General features: G+C 45.8%; 1 protein-coding gene across 5 annotated transcripts; it reads right to left on the bottom strand.

Annotated features, from left to right (window-relative positions):
• Window positions 1-5929: 5929 nt before the first annotated feature.
• Window positions 5930-23586, bottom strand: tox (thymocyte selection-associated high mobility group box). Of its 5 annotated transcripts, XM_047028162.1 has the most exons (10): window positions 23426-23585; window positions 19580-19723; window positions 15570-15824; window positions 12827-12902; window positions 12672-12739; window positions 10866-11093; window positions 10523-10603; window positions 9737-10174; window positions 7712-7848; window positions 5930-7505 (listed from the first exon to the last, which is right to left on the bottom strand). In XM_047028162.1, exons 1-10 carry the CDS (start codon window positions 23561-23563, stop codon window positions 7469-7471), a joined length of 1602 nt encoding a protein of 533 aa, XP_046884118.1. In that variant the 5' UTR covers window positions 23564-23585; the 3' UTR covers window positions 5930-7468. The 5 variants fall into 5 exon arrangements, with proteins under 5 accessions (XP_046884118.1, XP_046884116.1, XP_046884114.1 ...); XM_047028160.1 differs by having other exon boundaries at window positions 9737-10171; window positions 10866-11090; window positions 12672-12902; window positions 23426-23586; XM_047028158.1 differs by having other exon boundaries at window positions 9737-10171; window positions 12672-12902.
• Window positions 23587-24265: the final 679 nt, after the last annotated feature.

Here is a 24265-nt window from a genome sequence, read left to right as displayed (position 1 = left end):
TGTGTGTGTGTTGGAGGGGGAGGGAATAGGGGGTTAGATTGTTTGCGTCTGTGTGTGTAAACGTGTCATCATGTATGTGTGTGACCGTGCATCTGTGCCAATCTGCATCCGTGTGTGTGTGTGTGTGTGTGTGAAAGTGTGTGTATGCATGTGTGTGTGTCTGTTATTTGACAATCTCCACCGATGATCCATAATTCCCAGGTCCTGACCAGGCAGTTAAAACAAACACACCCAGAACCTGGGAGGGATTTCACCTGCAGCAGAGAGGACGACTACGGACCTGTCAATCAAACATGTCATTATCCATTGTTATGTTTCTACATAACATCGATCCAAAACATTTCCTGACAGACTTATACCCTCACCCACACACACGCATATAGAGAGGTCTGGGGGAAGGAGAAATCAGAATCGGAATGGGATTTATTCGCAATGAAAGTTTGCACAGACAAGGAATTTACTTTGGCAGTGTGTGTGATCACCATCAGTGAGCCTCATCAGCCACCGTAGTGATGGAGCAAACAGGTGCTGCTGAGGCCTGCTACCCTGCTGCCAGATGACTATTATGGTCTGTAACGCAATCAGAAAGAGAGCTAAAGGCCCGTGTGAACGTGTTTGCTTTTTAACTGAAAAAAAACGTGAACAAGACAGACACAAGAAGTATCTACGAATCTGAAAAATACATGTGTTCTCTGGTCATACTTCGTCAGTTTTGTGGACTCAGCGTATCTGTCTGAGCAATACCTCTCCAACCGATTCAGTTCCTGTGAGTTTTCTAGATGACTTGAGTTTTAGGAACCACATTAATCCGACAGCACGACCTGGTGGTGAAGATGGGAAAATATTTAATTCAGATAAAGTGTTCTTGCAATGTGGGCCTGTGCCTATAGCCTGGCTGCCAGCCCAACTTCTCCCCGCCCCCAAAAAAATTTGGTCGGGAAGTTGGGTCTGGAGGGTCTCGTATTGGGGACCAACTACAGAAAACCAGAATCTGGGCGAACCAATGAAATTGCCAGGGCGGGCTTTATACGATGATGGACAGATGATCAACAGTAACGTAATCACCCACGACACAAAAGAGCGCTTAAGTTGAATTCGTTTTGAACAAACATGGCTACCGCTGGAGATCTGGGATGTTATGATTCTGCCATCGAGTCTGTTTTAGAAGACATCAACAGCGCATTAATTTTGAAAGAGGAACAGAGAGACGCAATCAAGGTATTTGTCGATGGAAAATATGTTTTTGCCGTCCTTCCTACGGGAATCGGTAAAAGTTTAATTTCTGTTTAAACTCTGTTGCTCTGATTGGTTGTAGATCTATCCAATTGAGCAAAGAGGCATTTGTTTTCCAGGATCGTTTGAAACACGCCTCCTTGTCAAAGCCCAACGGAGAGTTCTCAGACTCATATTCTGACTAGAATTATGAGTATGACAACGTCAGGCTACTGTGCCTAATGGTAACAGCCTAAACAATTGTAATGGAAAAAAAAAAGAAAGCCAAAATGAGTCTGATCTGGAAGTTAACTATGTGACCAGAATACATTTTTCTAATATAATTTCCAAACTCATTGCATCGAAATTTAAATGGTCGTATTTTTCTTTTGCACTGCATACAGTAAGTCGTATTTCACATGTGTGCTTGAGTCAATGAAATACATGTTCTGCTTAAAACATTAACCGATCTGAAGAGAGGAAAATGAAGAGACGCATACCTCATGTATTTCGGCGTCCCAAAGCTTCTTTACGGTGATCTTTTCCGCAGACCGTTGCCTGTATTATCACCTCCCTCGCTTCAGCCATGACTGTTGACAGACACGCGGGGCAGGTAAACGTCAAACGCTACTCTGCAGCAGAGATTGAGCCATCACCAGCAGCGACGTAAGTAGACTGACTGATGTCAAACACTGTGATGCACCGTTGTCATGTTAACATGTCTGATTTATGACCGTTTAATGTGGCTCCGTTAGTTTAATCATAGGCCTTCAATCGATGGAGTTTCTTTGGAGTAGTGAGATAGAATTCAGAACACTGAAGACCCAGAACTCTAGGAGGTTCTGTTCCATGGCTTTAAACTCCATGGCCAGGACAAGGTCAACAAAAACCTCTGTGATTATTTTTTCCATAATTACACAGTGATTTTATTTCACGATGGGCATGGCAAAAGTTAGTTCAAAATAAATAATTTGAAAGTATCTTTACTCTTTCTACTAGCTAGGCACATGGTGTTGGAAAAAAAAAATCTACGCAACGTCATTAAGCACAATTACCGTAGGTCGTGCCGCAAGGGATGGCTCAAATAGTGTAAGGACCAACACAATTCCATGTAGGCCTAATGCTGTGTGCGCCCAGTATCGTGTTTTTTTCCAACGAGCAATTGGGGTCAGAGGGCCAAGGTTTAAGAGTCACGGTTCGCTAGTTGTTTTTGTGTGCTTGGTTGTGAACATGTTGTGATTTGTGTTTCTGTATGTTGCAGCTGTTATTGATGTGAGTGTGGTTGTGTGTAAGAGAAAGAGAGAGAGCAATACAATGATATGCTAGATAAATAAAACATGAACTGTTATGTAAATTTAGAGATTCCTGTTTTTATTTGCGGTCTCCTTGACAGTTGGGAGTGATACAGTGAAAAGAAACTGTCCTTACTCGGCGGCCATTTTGGGGCCTAACCAAATAAAGAGGTCCTTTAATAACAGTGCTTTTGTAAATTGCCTATGTGGAGACAGGTTCCCTAATTACAAGCACCAGAGCTGGGCTGCGTTGTGCAAACCACGTCAGTTGGCTGTCAGCGGCAGGAGCTGTGGCCTGAATCAAACGCTGCGGGATTGTAGACCGGCGGCACGGGGGTTTAGTTTTGGTTGGCCCAAAGTCAAACTGTGTTTTAGTTGGGTTAGCCGGGTTCTGGACGTGGAACGTGCCATGGACTGGAGAAAAAAAGAGGAGGAAAAGGAAGGAGGAAGAAGAGGAGGAGGAAGTGTAGGAGGAGGAGGTGGAGAAGGAAGGAGGAAGGAGGAAGAAGAGGGTAAACTGAGTTCAAGATGAGGAACATCTATGGATAAAGGAGGAGGAGAAGGAGGGGAAGGTGAAGGAGTATTCCAGTACACCCCAGTCTGTCCTGATGTCTTCTCCAGCCCCCAGGCCCCTGCAGCTGGAACCTGAGCCCACGTGTAGCATGTGAACACCAGCCATGACAGCTGTGCTCCAGAGCTGTCAGAGAGAGAGAGACAGAGACAGAGAGAGAGAGAGAGAGAGAGAGAGAGAGAGAGAGAGAGTGTGAATGAGAGAAAGAGAAATATTCAGCAAGCGAGGCATTCACGCACATGTGCACACAGAGAAATACTGCATAAACACACACACAGTTGTGGGAGAGACCTAGGTGCTGAGAGATACAGCACTGATCCATATCCCAGCCCCAGACTGACATAACAGGGTGGCACATGTGGTACACACACACACACACACACACACACAGGAAACAGAACTCAAATTCAATGTGCTCACACAGCAGTGTTTACTACATACACACACCAGGTATAAACACACACACCTTTCATACTCACAAATACGTTTCCGAACTTTGTGCACACATTTTGCCCTTCCTCAGCACGCACACACAAACACACACACACACATGTTCGCATAAAGGACAGTGCTTCACTCTCTGGCTGCATGTGTGTTTGGTGTGGAGGAGGGCAAACTAGACCAGACTGGGTCTCAATGAGAGCAGCTTCAGACTGTCAGTGATGTATAGACCTGGCGGGCACCCAGACACACACACACACACACACCCAGACACACACACCCATACACGCACACCCACACACGCACACACACACACACACCCAGACACACACACACACCCAGACACACACACACCCAGACACACACACACTTTTCATAGACACACGCACACAGACACCCGCCAACATGCCCATACACACACACACTGACAGACGATTGTTAACATACAGTCCTCCAGAGAGCCCTGCTTGTAAATGAAATCACATTTACAGGGCCATCTATCATGCTACCACACAGTAGCCTTCTCTTTCTTTACTGTTCGTTCTGTCTCTCTCGCTCTCTTCCCCTCTCACACACACACCCCCTTTCCGACTTTCTTTTTTCACACACTTTCTTCTCACTCCTCTCTTTGTCTCTCTCTTAAACTCTCTCCCTCCCTACCTCCCTCTCTCCCTCCCTCTCTCCCTCCCTACCCTCCCTCCCTACCCTCCCTCCCTCCCTACCTACCTACCTACCTCCCTCCCTCCCTCTCTCCCTCCCTACCTCCCTCTCTCCCTCCCTACCCTCCCTCCCTCTCTCCCTCCCTACCTCCCCCTTCATCTCATCCCCCTGCTTTCTACAGAAGACCCTGCAAGGTTTTATCTGTCATCCTCCAATCATCCACAAACTGATGACAGGGATGAATCATCCCGGATGATGAGAACCTAAGACTGAATTGGAAACTGCATATCCCGGCTTATTGAAGCTGTATTTTCATACAGGGAGCTACTGCTATTACCTCGAAAGCTATTTTAGTCTTTATGTATCTCTTCACATTCCCCAGCTATCGCACAGATCATTTGTTTTCAGTGTGTTCACTTTGGCACATGCTGTGTTTTTACCTTCTTCTTGTTTATAGTTGAGGATGGCTCCCTCAGGCATATTTACGTAAAGGTTGAGTGACAGCGGGAGAGGGCGTTTGGCAGGACATCTTCACGGCAGAGGTTTGGCTGAAGTACACACATCCTTCACTCAAGTAGAAGTCCAGATACTCATGTTTGAAATTACTAGAATTGGCTTTGTGGACGGGTTTGGCTGAATCGCCAATACCTACACAACGTAGACGCAAAGTTCAGATACGTTTCCCAGTGACTAATTCTGGTTTAGTGCTGCCACCTGGTGGTTGACAGTGGATAATGCAACACCAGGGGCTTCAAGTTTTAAAATGACATCACATCATATGTTTGTGTTATTACGATGATTTAAAAAGAGACATAACTTCAGTATATATATAACATATTTGTGTCATCTTAAGACTGAGATTCATACATCGGGGAGCCCATGCGGGCGTCAATAGTGAATAGCTCATTATATGTTATATGTTTCATTAAAAGAGGACTCGTCGTAGGATATGACAAGTCTGGAAACTCTTTTCAAAACCAGGATATCCGTTTTCAGAAGCTGGGTCTCTTTTTCTTGCTGTCAATTATGCACAGTCCATGTCATGATACATAAACATAGGAGTTATTTCTTCTCTGACCACTAGAGGGAACTATAGTCTTTGTTGGAGTTTGAGCAGGGATTGCAATGTCTGTCACCTTGCACAGATGTAAAATACACCTCAGTGCTGTCGTTAGGCCTGGTCTTATTGTACTAGCCCCGGGTCTTTAGAGCCAATTCCAATAAAAAAAATTACACTCCTATTATTTAGCATAACGGCAATGCTACGCGATTATATACACAGACATGTAGGGCCTAATACTACTTGCATGTTTTGCAATCATGACTGCACTGCTGGTGAATACAGTTGTAGAGGAGTTTGTGATACTACTACAGGTTTGTGCAAGATGTGTTTGCTAATGTAGCCGGTGTTGATCGGTTAGAGGCGAACCACACACCAATAGCCAGCTAGCTTTTTGTTGGCGTAGCTGGTAGTGGTCGCGCTTGACAGTGCAGTGGTGGTGTGTTCAATCCCGGATGCGGGCGAATGTTGGTCAAGTGTAATATTGTGTGTGGTGGGTCTGGGCTAAAACCCTAATCTCTTCAAACTCTAAAAACGCCCCTGCGTCACACCGCACACACACACATCACTCATAGCACAGGGTGAGGGTTTACCATCATATCGGTGTCCCCACACACACACACACAATTTATTTTTTATGTAGGCCTAGATAAAATACACAACTATAAAATGAGTCAGAAAGGAGAGAGAACGGAGTGATTACTGCACATAAATGCAGGTTTACTTTATTTTCATTAGAACACATTAGAATAAAACAGAAACTAAAAATAAGATAAGAATTCTTCACATTTTTGCCTGGAGTCGTTTCTGCCAAATAATAAATTGAACAGAGAGAGAAAGTGACATCCATCATTATCATTATCTAAACATATCAACTTAAAAAAAAAAAAACACCTACAAGTTCTCATTGTTTTATAAATAGGCACGCGCACAGCCGCGCACCACGAACAAGCTCCGCAAGGATGCAGCAATCTGAGCGGCGCGTGAGCGAGCCAGATGTCGGGGTTATGGCGCGAGAAGCCGCCAATCTGTCCCCGCTCCTCATTAACGACATAAACGTCGCTTTCTACACCCTCACTCAAATAATTTGGACTAGCACTGGATTAGCACTATGCCAACTGTCGAACAAAAATGTATTTTTTTGTTTTGTACAAAATAAAAAAACTGTTGTTTGTTTGGTCTATTTTTCACAAAACTTCAAACATTTCGTAGCACCTATTTCAAGGGTGCGCACACAGTTTCGAGTTGAACATCAATTGCTCAACTTTATCTTACAGATTAATTTCATAGTATTGACAAAATCATGCCAAATGAAAACCTGAATAACTTCAATAGCCATGTTCATCAATGTCCCTTCTTAAATCTGGTTAAATTCCCTCTTGTGATCCAATTCATCTTAAACAGCATTTAAGACAAAGCTTATCTTTTTAAAAATTCAAACTCTTGGGGGGTAGAAGCCACACAAACTGATATATTTACAGGATGAGCATCAGTTTATAAAAGAAGGGTGGTGCACTGTACAATCTGTAAGGCAGTTGAGTAGCAGAGAGGGAGAGAGAGAGAGAGAGAGAGAGAGAGAAAGAGAGAGGGGAGAAAGAGAGAGGGAGAGAGGGACAGAGGGGAGGGGGGAGAGAGGGAGAAAGAGAGAGAGAGGGAGGGAGAGAGGGAGGGAGAGAGAGAGGGAAGGAGAGAGAGATAAGATACGAGAGAGTCCATATGTTCAATTGAAAAAGATTATCTGTGATTTTGGTTCACCTTTAGCTCAGTATGGGATATAAACAGGGGCCCCTTAAGTGCTAAATTAACATCTGGGATTTGACTATGTGTTAGCTTGTGTGGTCAACCACCCTGTGTGAGGAGGCTGGCTAATTCTGCTCATAATCATCATCAAACTCCAACGGAACCTTCAGCATGTTGGCTTTGTGACATCACATTTGTAAAGTGATTCTGGGAAACGTGATAAATATTTGTGGTTGTTTTGGAACTATCTGCACAAGGATGGCAAACTAGCTGTGCTGACTAGACCCTAGTTGTAGAAGCAGGGTGGTGTGTGCTTGTGTGTGCGTTTGTGTATATGTGTGTGTGTGTTGGTGGTCAGCTCCTTGGTCCAGTTAACACAAAGAGTAGACAACGATTTGACCAGTTGGGGTTGAGGTCGAGCTATGGTCTGGTTCACGCCGGAGCCTCTCAGGAGCTGGGGTTGAGGTCACTGGAGCTGGACTCCAAGTCCAATCAGGTCAGGAATAGCAGTTTGTCTCTCTGGTGAGTTCTGGAAGGAAAAGCAACAAAGCACACATTCTAGAACCTGCCGTCATGTCTGTGTTCTAGAACCCACCCCTTTAGAACTCCACTCCAACTCTCTCTAGAGCACTGGGTCTGATAACACAAATTGCCATTAATATGTTCTCTCTAAACATGCGTAGTCCAATATTAGGGATAATCTGGTTAATCCAGACTAGCGTATTCCCTACGTACCCGTTACCGGAGAACTCGTTCCAGTCCAGCTGCTGTCCCGGGGCGCTTCGGCCATACTCCATGGGAGGGGACATGCCCTGACCTCCAGAGGGAGACATGTTGATCATGTTCTGAAACTCTGTCTGCAGAGGGAACCCCTGGGGGAAGGGGGGGGGGGGGAGGAGGTTAGACTGCAACCAACACATCCAGTCAGATCTGTCTGTGACTGTCAGGACAGGACAGGGGGGGGGGTGTAATGATGGGAGCCAAATTTTTTATGATTATGGTTTTCCTAGAAGTGTTTGTGTCTACGCGCCAGAAAATTAGCAGAGAGAGGAGAAATGGATAGAAAGTGAGGGGAGAGGAGAGATGGATAGAGAGAATCATAACCAGGCAGACAACGAGAGAGAGAAGGAGATAGTTGCTCCGAGAGACAGAGGAGGAATACGAGAGAGAGGGAGAAAGAGAGGGAGAGAGAGAGAGAGAGGGAGAAATAGAAACGGAGAGATGGAAAGAGACCAAAACAGAAAGAGAGAGAGAGTGAAAGACAGAACGAGAGAGATAGGAGGGAGAGGTAGAGAGAGAGAGTGAGAGACAGAACGAGAGAGAGGGAGAGGTAGAGAGAGGGGAGACTGAAAGGGAAGTTAATCTGGGTGCTGTGTGTGAGTCTCTCTGTGAAAGCTTGGGGACAGCAGGTGGCTGAGTTCCTTCTCCCCCTTCTCCGACTCTTACCTATTCAACTATTGTTCCTCAAATTCTTCTCCTTCACCCCCTCACAAAGACCCCATCTGCCCCTTTTGTATCTCTCTCTCTCTCTCCCCCCCCCCATCCCCCCTCCCCCGTGCCCCTAACCCCTCCTCTCCTTCTTCAGGGAAAAGTTGGAGCACCGTTTTTTCTTCTTCTGTTGTTTTGTGTTTTGTTTGCAGCCTCCTAGAAATATGCAAAATGGAGAGCAGGGGATTATTTCCCCCTCCTGGATTTAAAACTCTCTGTAAAAGGGCGACGTGAACGTGGGGTTTTAGTGGCGCCCTGAAACCGCAGTCAAACTATTCTCTCCTCAACACGCCGACATCACCCTATAGACAGACAGGATGAAGATTACAACTCATCTAGAATTGGACTTCAGACAAATTCATATTCTAATCCCTGTGGAACTAAGTCAAGAGGAACCTCAACCACTACCCCCACCAAACCTCCTCTCTCTCTCTCTCTCTCTCTCTCTCTCTCTCTCTCTCTCTATCTCTCTCTCTCTCTCTCTCTCTCTCTCTCTCTCTCACACACACACCCCTTCCTCCCCCTCTCCTAAAACATGGTCGAGTGACCCTCAGCAGCAGTTCATCTGCCTGCTGAGACCAGATAAAGAGAAAAGAGACAGTTTCCTTTTCAGGCAATAACAAGGTTCCTCACAACGTCGCATGAATACGTGATGTGTTCAACAGTCAGAGGATCTCTGGGATATGGAGCCAACTGCTACCTGGACCCAGCGACTGGCTTTCACTGTCACCCCCCGCAGGCAACACAGGTTTGCCCCTCTACCATTCTACCCCCCTACTAAACTGCCCCTCTACTAACCTGCCCCTCTATTCTGCCCCTCTATCATTCCGCCCCTGTACTAACTTGCCCGCCTCTCTACCAGGGAACTGCACAATTGATGATCATAGAAGAGAGGGGACTTAACACTGTCTCCCTGGAGACCCTTCCCCCCTGTCATTTCCTGTGTGTGTTTGTGTGTGCATGTTGCAGCTGTTTGTCTCCACCACTGATGAATTCATCAATCTCAATGCAGCTCACCAAGTCTCCTTAAATCACATCCTCACCCTCATACATTTGTTTATTACCCAGAGAAAATGGGAAATATGTTTCCCTCTGACGTATGTGTGTGTGTGTGTGTGGAAGAGAGAGACAAAAAGAGAGGGTGTCTGTTGGTGTGTGTGTGTCTGTGTCAGAAGACCAGTCCCATAGATGGTATCTTTAGGTATGGTGTGAGAGTGTGTACGTGTGTATATATTTGTGTGGGTGGGTGTAAGTGTGCAGCAACTAACTCACCTGTCCCATAGAAGGAGAGTGCAGGGAGAGGCTATGTCCACTGTGCTGCTGCTGGTGATGCAGCCCCAGGTGAGCGTGACTGTGGAGGGGAGGACTAATCTGGAGAGGAGGGGGTGAGGCGGCAGCCATGTTGCCCAGAGAGAGCCCTCCTGAGTGGGGTCCACTGGGCCGGGGAGCCACCCCCCTGGAGAGGCCAAGGTGGGGGCTGAGGCCGGCCTGGTGGTGCTGGGGATGGGGGTGGTGCTGGGGGTGGGAGGGGTGGTGCTGGGGGTGGGAGGGGTGGTGGTAAGGGTGGCTCATGTAAAGGCCTGGGTGGGAGTGGGGGTGGGGGTGCTGGTGCGGCGCAGGCTGTCCTGCCCCGTGGTAGACGGGGGGTTTGGATCCTAACATGGAGGGGGACTGGGACATCTTCACCTCCCCTGGCTCGCTGTAGCTCTGCTGGGGAGGAGAAGGGGGAAGAGGGGGAGCGGGGGGGGGAGACAAAATATAAAGAAGACAACGTAAGTCAAGTATCTCGGGGGATGTTGGGGTCTCTAAGGGAGGGTGGTGTTGATTGCGTCAGATGGCCGGGAGTCAGATGGCTGAGCGGTGAGGGAGTCGGGCTAGTAATCAGAAGGTTGCGGGATCGATTCCCCGCAGTGCCACATGATGTTGTGTCCTTGGGCAAGGCACTTCACCCTACTTGCCTCGGGGGGAATGTCCCTGTACTTACTGTAAGTCGCTCTGGATAAGAGTGTCTGCTAAATGACTACATGTGCGTACTCTAAGGGAGGGTGGTGTTGTTACCTGGGATACCAGGCTGGCTCTGTAAGCTGCCAGCTGCTTCAGGTATTCCTTTTTGGCCGTCTCTGTTTTCTTCTTGTATTCCTGTGATGGTCAAACAAGTCAAGAGTTAAACTCCAAGTCAAGTAAATCAAATCTCTGACCTGTGAGGGAGTGTGTGTTGGGTACGTTATGCTTTCCGGGGGTGCGTGTTCTATATCTGTGTGTCTGCACACACACACAGGTTCTGCACACCTGTGTGTCTGCACACACACACTCACACACACACACCTGCATGTCTGCACACACACACACACACACACACACACCTGCGTGTCTGCACACACACACACACACACACACACACCTGTTTCTGCTCCTCTCCCAGCCCGTCCCACATGGACGCCACGATCTTGGACACCTCCCCGAAGGTGGCGTTGGGGTTTTGGCCCTTAATGGCCGCCTGCGTGTCCCTGAAGAAGAGGGCGTAGGCCGACACAGGCTTCTGAGGCTCGTTAGGGTCCTTCTTCTTCTTCTTCTTGGGAGTCTTGGGTTTGGGCTTGGGGGCCTCCACCGCTGGTCTCTTCTCAGCCTGCTGGAGGACCAGAGAAGAAAACAGGGTGAGATGCTGAAGAGAGCAGGAGGAGGGGAGAGGTGGAGAGACAAGGAGATGTAGAGAGGAGGAGAGGGGAGAGAGAGGAGGAGAGGGGAGAGGAGGAGAGGGGAGAGAGAGGAGGAGAGGGGAGAGAGGAGGAGAGGGGAGAGAGAGGAGGAGATGTAGAGAGAGGAGGAGAGGGGAGAGAGAGGAGGAGATGAAGAGAGAGGAGGAGACGTAGAGAGAGGAGGAGACGTAGAGAGAGGAGAGGTAGAGAGAGGAAATGTAGAGAGAGGTAGAGAGATGAGGAGGGGAGAGGAGGAGATGTAGAGAGAGGAGGAGAGGGTAGAGAGAGGAGGAGATGTAGAGAGAGGAGGAGAGGAGAGGTAGAGAGAGGAAATGTAGAGAGAGGAGATGGAGAGGGGGAGAAAGGAGAGGTAGAGAGAGAAGATGTAGAGAGAGGTAGAGAGAGGAGGAGGGGAGAGGTAGAGAGAGGAGGAGCCGTAGAGAGAGGAGGAGAGGGTAGAGAGAGGAGGAGATGAAGAGAGAGGAGAGGTAGAGAGAGGAAATGTAGAGAGAGGAGATGGAAAGGAGGAGAACGGAGAGGTAGAGAGAGAAGATGTAGAGAGAGGTAGAGAGAGGAGGAGGGGAGAGGTAGAGAGAGGAAATGTAGAGAGATGAGATGTAGAGAGAGGAGAGAGGAGGGGAGAGCTAGAGAAACGAGGAGATGGAGAAGGAGGAGATGTAGAGAGAGGAGGAGGGGAGAGGTAAACAGAGGAAATGTAGAGTGAGGAGGAGAGAGGAGGAGAGGAGAGGAGGAGGGGAGAGCTAGAGAAACAAGGAGATAAAGAGGCTGGAGATGGAGAGAAGAGGAGAGGTAGAGAGAAATTACGGGAGGGAGGAAAAGATGTACAGAAGAGAAAATGAAAGAAGAGAATGATAAGAGAGAGAAAGAGAAAGTGTGTGTGAGAGAAAGTGTGTGTGAGAGTGAGGGAGAGAGGAAGCCATCTTCTGAGCACTACCACAGAAAAGCATGCAGTCGAATCCTATTTTAGTAACTTTATTGTTCACAGTGTCGACAAACACTGCAGAATTGTGCAGCACACATCAGAGCTGTTGACCACATTAGACTTGATGCTGGCCTGAATAAAACATAACTTGTACCATATAGGTACAGTAGCATCAAATATTAACACTGTTCTGACTCTCCAGGCGTGGGAGTGAGCAGTTACAGCCTATGGTGTATATAGCCATGGTTCAGCTATATAGCCATGGTTCAGCTATATAGCCATGGTTCAGCTATATAGCCATGTTCAGCTATATAGCCATGGTTCAGCTATATAGCCATGTTTCAGCTATATAGCCATGGGGTAGATATATAGTCTTTGGTGTAGCTATGTAGCATGTGGTTTAACCCTGGAAGTGGAAGTCTGTTCCATAGAGAGCAAGATAGAGAGTGTGTGTGTGTGCGTGTGTGATAGTTAAAGACACATAGTGTGTGTGTGTGCGTGACAGAGAGACAAAGTGTGTGTGTGAGAGAGACAGAAATAGCCTGTGAGAGGAACCTCATCCCCTCACCTTTACTGACTCGTCGTTATCATCCTCGTGCACAGAGCTGGAGGGAGAGGGCGTGGCCGACTTGCTTCCTGGAGGAGAGGGGGAATTGTGGGTGTTCCCGCTCAGTCCGAGCTGTGATTGGTTTATGGTGGTCAGCTGAGTCTGCTGCCCCATACCTGATTGGTTCCTGGGTCTCAGGGCCTCCATTGACTGCTGGTTGCTGGTGTACCTGGAGTTTACCATCTGCTGCATCTGTTCATGAAAACAATATTCAAATAAGTCTCAGTATTAGAAGAAACATAATCTACCCATGAATTATTTGACTAACTCCTCCCTACCCTCTCACACTCTCACTCAAAGCCCAACAGATGTTTGGAGATGAGAAAGAGTTTAGACCTAACAGTGACCATCTAGTAATTTTCTAGACAAATTTAGAAAGGTATAATCTCAGACATGTTCAATCCCAGGCGACAGGTATATCTACCAGGTGACAGGTATATCTACCAGGTGACAGGTATATCTACCAGGTGATAGGTATATCTACCAGGTGACAGGTATATCTACCAGGTGACAGGTATATCTACCAGGTGATAGGTATATCTACCAGGTGACAGGTATATCTCAGGTCCAGTAGTTTCCCTGGAAGCCCAGATGGTGGGTCTGATTGATCCTCTCCCCAGGGGGACACCTCACCCAGCCTCACCAGGTCACCTGACACCGCGTGGCTCGACAGGTGCCTCTATTGACCCCCCTCACGCCTCCTATTGTCCTCACCCCCAACACAAACACACACAGACCACAAACACACACACCCTCCCCCCACCCCGACAGGTGAGGCATCACCTGGGCAGGAGAACAGACGAGCTGCTTTACAATCTAGTCTGCTGTGACCACCGCCGCCCACCACACACACACACACACACACAAACACTGAGAGACGCCAGCTAACACATAATTAACCCTTTAAACACCAGTTAACCCTGCACCTGTGTGACCCTAATGTAGTACCTTGTCAACCCTAATCTAAATCTCCTCATTCAGATTATTTAATTAATACAATTCATTAATTTCAGTTAAATAACAAGATGAGGGAAACTCTACAGGAACAGGTTTGATGATGCCTAGGCTGACCAGCCTTTTAGCTCGGCCAGCTAACTAAGGTGCAGATTAAGCCTCAGATCTGCTAACTGGCTAACCTCCACTAACCTCCACTAACCGGCTAACATCCGCTAACTGCGGTAACCACGGAGAACAGATCCCGCCCCTAGCAGCAGACGTGGCGGTTTGTAAGTTTCCGTAGCGACTCACTGGGTCAGAACATCACCCCACATTTCAACCACCTCCGAGACACCCCGGAACGTTCGCACGGGCGTGGTCGGGGACACGGAACTTGTCGGAAACTGAGTGGAAACGCTCAGAATCACTCCACTCACGTCAGCCCCTTTCTGAAGGAAAGGATGACACTGTTAATCCAATTCTGCTCGGCTATTAGCCTGTGTAGGTTCTGCAGTGTCTGTGGTAGAAACCCCGACTGGGAGACTGACAGTGTGGCAGGCCTGGTGTCCTTCTGGCAGTTAGTCAGATAGCTCAGTAAGAAAAACAACCAATAAAATGTAGAAACAGTCTCTCTCTTTCATTCTCTCTCTGTCTCATTCCCTCTCTCTCTCTCTCTCTCTCTCTCTCTCTCTCTCTCTCTCTCTCTCTCTCTCTCTCATTCTCTCCCTCTACCTCCCTCTTTCTTTCTCTCTATCTCTCTCTCTCTTTCTCTTCATCTTTATTTATTTCATTCTCTTACCTCTCTCTCTCACTGTATCTCACTCTCTTTTTCTCGTTCTTTCTCTCACTCTCTTTTCTCTAACCGCGGCAACCATATCTTGGCCCAGGCCCGGTTGCCTGGCAACCATAATTCATAGCCACTCGGAGAGGTTGTGGGATGAGAACAGAATGGCCTTTGTCAGTCTGGGGAAAGTGGAATATCTCTCCAGCTCTCTCTCCTTTGGCTTCAAACAACCGTGGTCTGAGAGTAACCTTAGTTACTGTATGCCTTAATCCTAAAATAGGTATAACACAGAGTGAAGGAGAGAGAGAGGGAGAGAAAGGGAGAGATAGATAGATTGAGAGAGGAAAAGACAGGGAGAGAAATAGAGAGTGGGAGAAAAACAGAGGAGAACGAGAGCAGGAGAGAGTCAGAGAGAAAGAAAGCGATAGAAATATATATTAATATATATATATATATAGAGAGAGAGATAATCTAAACCCTTAACCAATCCCAAACGAGTAGTCTGGGATCCAGGCACAGACCGTGTGTGATGGTCTTTAAAATCTTTAAAGGAATCGGCTAAGAGAGTTGCTGTTATCCAGGGTCTGGTTGCAAGAAAAAAAAAAGACATTCAAACAGCAGTGGCTGTTCTCGATGGAAAATTATTGATACAAATACACAGCGTCAGAAAGCCAGGGTGCTGTTGACACCTAATACAGTGTTGGTTCATCTGCTCTCACAGAGGAGGACGGAGAGAGAGATGGAGAGAGGGAGACAGAGGGAGAGAGAGAGAGAGGTGACAAGTTTCAGTATGACTAGAACAGGATAAATCTCTATCTCTGAGACACAATGGTTAACCGCTATTAGTCACAATACAGACAAACACACGCAAGCCAGGACACAGACCCCCCTAGTTTCAGAATCCTGTTCTCGCAGATCGGCAAAATCTAAAGTTTAAGTTTCATTTCTGTGCTATTGGAACAGCGAGAAACCCACCACCCACATAGAATATCAGAATGTCAATGTCAGGTTTCAGACCAAGGTTCTCGGTTTGCTGTGAAATCTCCTGGGGGGGGGGGGGAATAAACGTACTCAACCCACTGAGTAAGCCCCAGGTCATCGCTCTGACTAACTGTGGAGAGACTGGAGCCTACACTCACCACAGACAGGGTGCTGGACATCATGCCTCCATCTTGGCTCAGCAGGCCGCCATCTTGGCTCATCATGCTGGAGCCGTTGACTCCGGGCAGGTCCATTCCCTGCAGGTGGAAGGGGTGCATGCCGCTCTGGGAGGCCAGCGGGTGGTATGTCCCAGACTCAGACTCTGGTAGGTGAGGGTGCAGCATGTGTTCGGGGATGGTGGGGGGAGTGATGGGGGGGATGTTGAAGTCCTCATCTCCCAAGCCAGGGTAGGACTAAGGGGGATAGAAAAGAGAGAGAAGGGGGGGGGGGGGCACCAACAGGGGGAGAGAGATAAGAAGAGACAGTGAGAGCGGAAAAATAACATTTAATATTCGATTTTTTACATAACATTATAACGTATGAGCATAAAAACTGGCCAATATTATCCTGAATATCGACCTCCAGAAAAAGCAGCTGAATGTGCCCTCTCTCTTCAGATCTAATCAAACACTCCAGCTCCTTACCTTTTTCTCTCTCTCTCTCTCTCTCTCTCTCTCTCTCTCTCTCTCTCTCTCTCTCTCTCCATCTCTCTCCATCTCTCTCTTTCCTTTTGGCTATTACTCTCAATCCCTCCGTCTGTTTCACTCTCTCCCTTTCTCTCTCTCTGTCTCTCCCACTCTCTCTTTCAGGTGTTTTCTCCTACACTGTGTCTCCATCAGACTAAAGCAGTAGAACACATTGTGAGTAACAGCTACCTCATTAGACTGAACACCCTTCCCTGGCCCTGAGCACTGGCTCTGATCTCTCCCATATGAACAATAACTATTCATTACTATTTATACAAAGCTATACATCATTAGATTATTCACACTCATGCAAAATTCATCCCCTCTATATCAAATACATATAAGCTCATCTTACTTGTAAACAGGAATGAGTGAGTGAATCTGATCGTGTTGGTAAATTATTCACAGGTTGAAATGAATAGGAGGGTTGGAGGAAGGTAGAGACATGTATGTAAATGTTCAAAGCCTCTCATTAAACTGTAACAAGAGTTCTTTTATGGAGGCTGACAGCCAGTTCCACTTGGTTGTTCAGGATGATCTGTCGTCAAACTTCTTCTCCTTCTCTCCCTCTCTCTCTCCCCATCTCTCTCTTTCACTCTCCATATCTCTCTCTTTCACTCTCTCCCTCTCTCTCTTTCACTCTCTCCCTCTCTCTTTCACTCTCTCCCTTTCTCTCTTTCATTGTCTCTCTCTCTCCTTGCCTTTCTGTAATTCCCTCCCTCTCTCTCACACCCTCTCTTGTTTTATCTCTACCCATTCATCTCCACTTCTCTCTCCCTCCACCTCTCTTTCTATCTATCTCTCTTTATCGCTGCCTCTCTCTCCCACCTCCCCCCTGCTACCCCTGTTTATTCACAGATAAATATGGAGAAGACAGTGAGATGAAAGCCAGTACAAATCTGAGTTTAATCATGAATTATTCTGTAAACACTTCTGTACCCTGCATACATTCTGTCCCAATCAGCAGTAAATAGGGAGTAAGGTCGCACACACACGCAAACACACACAAACTGTGGTACCATACACACACACACATAAACACATACATACAGCTCTGAAATACTAGTAGTTTCAAATGAGGTAGAAACATTAATTGGCCACATGAACTACTAAGTTTACACCGAAGGAGACAAACAAACAAATCACATCCTGCTAAGATGCAACTTCAAATCAAGCATCTTGATCATATTTTCTCCACCGGAAAGGACTATTTCTTTTGTTTTTCCTCCTCCTCCTCTTCCTCCTTTTCCCTTTCCTCCTCCTCCTTCTCCTCCTTTTTTTTCATCCTCACACATTTCCATTACCACTAATTTAGCTCTTTTATTTGCCGAAAACAAAATGAAGCTGACAGAAAGCCAAGTAAAGGCAATTAGGTTCAGGATCAGTTCCAAGTCTCTCTCTCTCTCTCTTCCTCCATCTCTCTCTCTCTCTTCCTCCATTTCTCTCTCTCTCTTCCTCCATCTCTCTTTTTCTCTCTCCATCCCCCCTCCACCCCCACCTCTAACTCTCCAGAAATACCAGCCCAACTGTTCTTATAAAGAGAGCCATAATCGTTGTAATGAGCTTCCTCCTTCTCTACTCTCTAAAAGCCAACGTTTTTCACACATTAGCATATTTGATTGTGTTTTCTTGAGCAGATGTCTCTGTTGGTTGGAGGGAGATGTGTTGGCACAACCCATACTGTAAAGGTTTGAGTTGAGGAACGCTTTTTCTGTCAGGAGCTAAACAAAAACAAACAACTGGGAATGGTCTGTTGATATGCAAGTATAGTATACTTTGTAGTATACTAGTATTCAGCAGAATAGTAATACTCTGTAGGATACTAATATACAGCAGAATAGCATACTCTGTAGTTTACTAGTATACAGCAGTATAGTATAATTCAGTTTAGTATAGATAATCACAGAATACTCCAGTATAGTGTACTCTGGTACTGTATAGCACAGTATACTCCACTATAAACACTTATTTTCTCTAAATGCAGTGGAGATTTTCAGTTTTTTTACCAAAACAATTTGCAAGGAAAAAAGTGAACAAGGCTATTTATCTGACATCTTATGGGAAATTCAAGGTTGTCTGAATGTTTCATTTGAGACTGTATGGAAATGAACCAATGAGAATTACATAACATCAACAAATATGACTGTTATGTAACTGCTACTTCCTGTACAAAGCTCTAGGAAAAGAAACAAATAAAAAAGAGAAAGAAAGAAAGAACACGTTGAGATTGATCATTCTCTCCTTTCATGCCTCGGGTGTTTATCACTCTATTGTTTCTACTCTCTTTTCTATTGTCCTCCCTTCATCCGACCACAACCCCCTCCTCTCTGTTTTGTCAGGCACAGCATAGCAACGACAGTTACTGAGACTGCAACTCCAAAACTGTGTTTGATTGTGTCTGTCTTGATCCGAATGTGCGATCTATTTGCACTGCTATTTGTTTAATGAAGTTCCTCGTGGAAAATAAAGAGATTCTATTGAATTTACACACCTGTGGTCACGTCACCCAGCAACCCCTCAGATCAACATCCTATGTAACCAGAGAGACACATTTGTCTCGTTGATGTTTTAAAAACAGACGCTTCAGTTTGAAACCAAACGACAGTTAGTTTAACCAACGCCCTCCAACAGACAACCAAGATTCAAAATAAGATTCGAAATTCAAATTGGACTGGTGAGATAAAAAAATATATATAATAAAACATTGAAAAAATCATTTCAATTTCAATTCCCTCCCATCATGCCTGAATAATGCTGTCAGATATAATATGTGAAAGGGCGGGGGATTGGAGGGTTGGAAGTGTTGGGGGGGGGGGGGGGAGTGGGGGAACACCCTCCAACCATGGCCTGTTCAAGCTTTAACACTGCCTACTCAGAATCTCTATGATTAATAATTTTGTCTAAAATCCGTGTTTCGTTTCTTCAGAAATCTTCCTCTTCTGGCCTCGCCCTGACCCCGCCTCCGCCAACCCGGGGACTCGCCCAACTGGCGACTTTCCCACAACTTCAGTTTGGTTTGTTTTCAAGCAGTAATCCGTTCATAAAGTGTTTCAAACACGAGAGAATAAATTGTATATTAAACGCAATCCTAAAATAGGTGAGCTATGAAAGTACCCATCTGATGTTCAGATCAACATCGTAAACATGAGAACTATGGAGTTAAAGAAACACCCGCTCATATGTTAATGTTAATTGTTGACATGGTTTTCTACAGTTTCCGACAATAAAGGGAATTACCTGATTCCAAAGGATATTGTGTAGGTGTGTGCGCATCTGTGTGTTTGAGTGAGTCTGTGTGTGTGTGCGTGAGTTGTGTTACGGTGTATCACTGTCTTTGTGTCCGTGTGTGTGTCTGTGTATGCATTCGTATGTTCAAATATCTGTGTGTGTGTGTTTACACATCCGTGTGTGTATTTACACATCCATCTGTATGTGTGTGTGTGGGTGTGTTAAAACAGCCGTATGTGTGTGTGTGTGTTTACCCAGTGCAGCCTGTGGCCGTCGTGGTGAGAAGGGGGGCCATCTCTTCTCCAGGAGGCGGGGCCTGTCTGCTTGGCGCTCTGCTGGGATTGGTGGGGGCTGGGTGCGCTCTGCTGGGATTGGTGGGGGCTGGGTGGCACGCGGAACTGCCCATGGGGGAGACAAGAGGTCAGGAGTTAGCACAAGGTCAAGGGTCACAGGAGGGCAGAAGGACAAAGACACATAGCGACTCCATGGAGCCGGCATTGACGACCATCAGAGCTATCATACCTCCGAGGATGATGGAAAACTCCCAGAGTATTTACAGTTATATAGTAAGATAATATATATACAATACTATTTAGTTGTTTTTAATCTCACTTCTTCAGTACAAATTGTATATGTATATACTGTATATGAACATTTACATTTACATTTATTCATTTAGCAGACATTTTTATCCAAAGCGACTTCCAAGAGAGAGCTTTACAAAGTGCATAGGTCACTGATAATAACAACAAGATAGCCCCAAAGCATTGCGGGTAGCCAAAAACAAGAAGTTCACATTGTGAACAACCAAAAAATAAGTGCTAAAGGGAAGAAACCATAAGAGCATGCAGTTAAGCAAGTTACAATTACACAACATGAATCTCTAAGTGCAAGTGTACCTGTAGGAAAGCAGTAAAAAATTGGATTACATTATGGAACATACATTATGTTTTTCACAAACTTGTGAAGGGTTCGGTTTAGCATGCCGTCAGCAAGGCATAGAAGGAGGGGACTTCATACGGAGCAAATACTAACATAGTCTGAAATTACTGTAACCGTTTTAAAGATTCAGTATACATGCGTTAAATATGTTCTCAATGTTGTACAGTTAAATATTGCATATACTGTGCATACACACACGCGCACACACGCACACACACGCGCGCACACACACACACTCTCACTTTTCATAGGGAAGTGACAGGGACCCGTAGATAGTATAAACATACACCGTGTCTATAATACCTTACTTTACTTCCAACTGAACAAGCAGGAGTGAGACCCACTCAGAAAGGCAGGGACAACAGCCAGTAGCAGAGCATCCATCATATCCATAGATGCTGCACATGCAATATAAACCACATGAAAGGAAATATGTACTGCAGACAAGCCATCGACCACAGGCAGCTACGCTGCAGTGTAGAAACATTTCCCATACGGCCCTGACTATCCTCCCTATACCATGCATCTGAATTAATAATACATAACCTGAATATAATTTATTCATGCTGCCTCCTTCCTACCAAGAGGTCCCTACGGGTTAACTATGTTCACATCTGGGTTCGTATACACATATATATATATGTATATGTATAATACGGAACCATATATAATCCCTCACTGCTAAACCTGAAGCTGATTAGGAAGCGTTAGCTAAAGTATTCTTATACGCACTTGTTCCGGGAGTACAGCGGTACTTAGGAATGGTTTGCTGAACCCAATGCTAGTTTCTTTCAAGGATCACAATGACTCTTGCTTAGAGACTTGTTGCTCTTGTTGGTTAGTGGTAACTGATTTAAACTGTTGTATTCGCTGCGAAATATTCTATTTTTTGTTGCTTGCTTTTCTACAGGTACACATGCACTTAGAGATTCTTGTTGTTTAATTGTAACTTGCTTAACTGCATGCTCTTTTGGTTTTTCCCTTTGGCACTAATTTTTTGGTTGTTCACAATGTGTACTTCATGTTTTGGCTGCCCACAATGCTTTGGGGCTATCTTGTTGTTATTATCAGTGACCTATGCACTTTGTAAAGCTCTCTCTTGGAAGTCGCTTTGGATAAAAGCGTCTGCTAAATGAATAAATGTTAAATACCAAACCTCCAGATCCACCATTTATAAATGACTAATGTATATTTGTAACATTTGGAAACACTGTTTTAATAAAAAGAAGTGTCTATGTATAAATATTTAAACATCGTTGATGATTGAAATCATCAAAGATAATGATGTGGTCCTCATGACCATTAAGGCCATGGTAGGCAAGTATTGCTAACACATGACTAATATTCTCACCAACTGACACACAAGCAGATTTTGGTGGAATGATTATGAGGTTAGAAGTGAGTTTCTAATATGAACACCTTACCTAAGAATACAGGGTAGACAAGGAAGGCTTTGGGAAGGGACTTTTTTTAAATCTATATTCTGCACGGCGTGATTGGCTTTGAAGGTGTTATTCGCTCTGAATCTACATGTTCTGTTATTGTTATGTGTCACCACGGAAACTGCTGGCTGTCCTTCCACAGTCCCCTGAACCAATATTCTCTCTGCAACCACAAACTAAGTTTTGTTTTCTAGCGAAATGTGATTTCATCCACGGTCTCAAGAATGCCCTTTTGTTTTGTGATGTTGGAACACACAACTAGATATAATGACTTAGATTACTTAATACTAACCACTCATTTGCTAGGTTTACCTAACTTAAACCTCAAACTGCCATTCTAGATTCAACGACATGATGACTATTCGTGAACTGTTAGACATATATATTCCCCAGTCTGATTATAGCAACATTTTTAAATATAGTCCTTGTCCTCAAGAAAATAAGAGATTTTGGAGTGTATTGTTGAAAAATGACTCAACAGTCATTTAACTCAATGAGCACATAATCTGTCCCACTGGGTATCTACAGTTCAGACAGAATTGACGGATTAATTAATGCATCACCCCTTTTCATTAATCCATGAGAAAACAGACCTAATTACAATTAATGGTGAAATCCCACAGACAGGAGAGTTAGTTAAGAGCATTTCTTACAACCTGGGCCGCGCCTGTTAGCTGCAGCGTGTGCGGCGAGAGTTCCAGACTAGAACGCTATCTAACCTAGAAGCTTCCCAAACCCTCGGAAGTTACCATAACGATAGATCTCCACGGACACTGCGTGCTTCGGTGGTGTCACTCAGGTCCGCTTCCTAAACTTCTACGCTGTGTCGGGCTCAGATGGCCGAGCGGTTAGAGAGTTGGGCTATTAATCTGAAGGTTGCCGGTTCGATTCCTGGCCGTGACAAATGACGTTGTGTCTTTGGGCAAGGCACTTCACCCTACTTGCCTCGGGGAGAATGTCCCTGTACTTTACTGTAAGTCGCTCTAGATAAGAGCGTCTGCTAAATGACTAAATGTAAATGTGCGGCTTGGTGCAAACGGCACCTGTAAAAAGACTCTTAGCGTTCTTGTTGATTATGGATCAGGAAAAGGCATTGTCTCGTGTCTCGCGGCCGCCTGTTGTGAGAGCAGCCTAATGTGGTTGTAATTGGCCGGCGGTGTAGCATGTAAGGAGATAGCAGGAGCTCTTCCTGTGGTGACAGAGTTTACAGAAGAACACACACACACGCTTGTTAATATTGCATGATGTTGCCTCACACTGTTCCACACACACCTCATAGCAGACTGCCTTTAGATCACTGGTGCGCTCGACACACAACCTGCTGGTGCACATGTATCACACACACACATGCCATACACCCCCCCCATACACACACACACACACAAAACATCATACACACCCACCCACACACATGCACCACACGCACATGCGCCATATCAACACACAGTCGCACACTCACATGCACCATACAGGTACACACACACTTCACGCACAGACACACACATACCCCCCCTCCACACAAACACACACACAGCGTAGAAGTGCAGCCATTTGGAGTTTGATGTGCTGGGCACAAACAGGAGGTAACATTCTGCTGCCGTGTCATAATGGACTGAGTGTTGGTATCACCAGTGGCTCTGGCTCTGTGAGATGCGGTTGGTTGAAATACGATCGATTACTACCGGACAACACATCACAGGGCCCACACAAACCCACCTGATTGGCTGGCATGAAGTCTAGGCCCGCCTCCTGCATACCCAGGTACATGGTCTCACTGTCGTACTGTAAACACAGAAGAAGAGATGACTTTATTAAAGGTGTCACACACACACACACACACACACATACAAGCATGCAACAACACACAAACACACAGACACATGCACTCACAGGAAATGTATCTCACACACTCACACACAGAAAGTCTGAAACGTTTCCACTTCTTTACATGAAAAACAAATGAGCAGGTCATAGAGAGAGAGACAGAGAAAGGTGGAGCGAGCGAGCGGAGAGAAAGAGGGAGGGACGGAGAGAGAGAAGGAGGGAGGGAGGATGAGGATGGTTGTCTTCTCAGGGCGGGAGGCCTTGTTCCTGCCTATTGTTCCCCCCTGTGGGCTGGGTCTCTTTGAAGCCCTTGTCTCCTCCTTATCGACTCAACATGGCAGCCGTTAGAGGCAATTAGCACCGAGGTAATTACAAGTCACAGAGGCAAACAGGAATCGCAGGCTTTCATCTGCGCAGAATGATCAAATAGATCAGGACCCAGTCTCACACACACACGGGGACACACACACAGGGACTGCAGTCAGACCGACAGATGGACAAACTGACTGACAGACAGACAGACGCAGAGTCAACAGACATGGTACTGTTTCAACACAGGCCAATGGACAATGACTGGACAATACAACTAGTTACCTAAACATTGTCTTATGTACGTAGTCACACACACAGACACACATATATACACACACACAAACATACAACCAAGTCCGTGTAAGGCCTACACACACGCTGTGAGGACTCAGTCCTACCTCCACCAGAGCAATAGCTGCG

This window comes from Hypomesus transpacificus, chromosome 10 (assembly GCF_021917145.1).
Source record: "Hypomesus transpacificus isolate Combined female chromosome 10, fHypTra1, whole genome shotgun sequence".
NCBI classification, from domain to species: Eukaryota; Metazoa; Chordata; class Actinopteri; order Osmeriformes; family Osmeridae; genus Hypomesus; species Hypomesus transpacificus.
The sequence above is the reverse complement of the archived record's forward strand: the minus strand, read 5'-3'. Positions and strand labels throughout refer to the sequence as shown.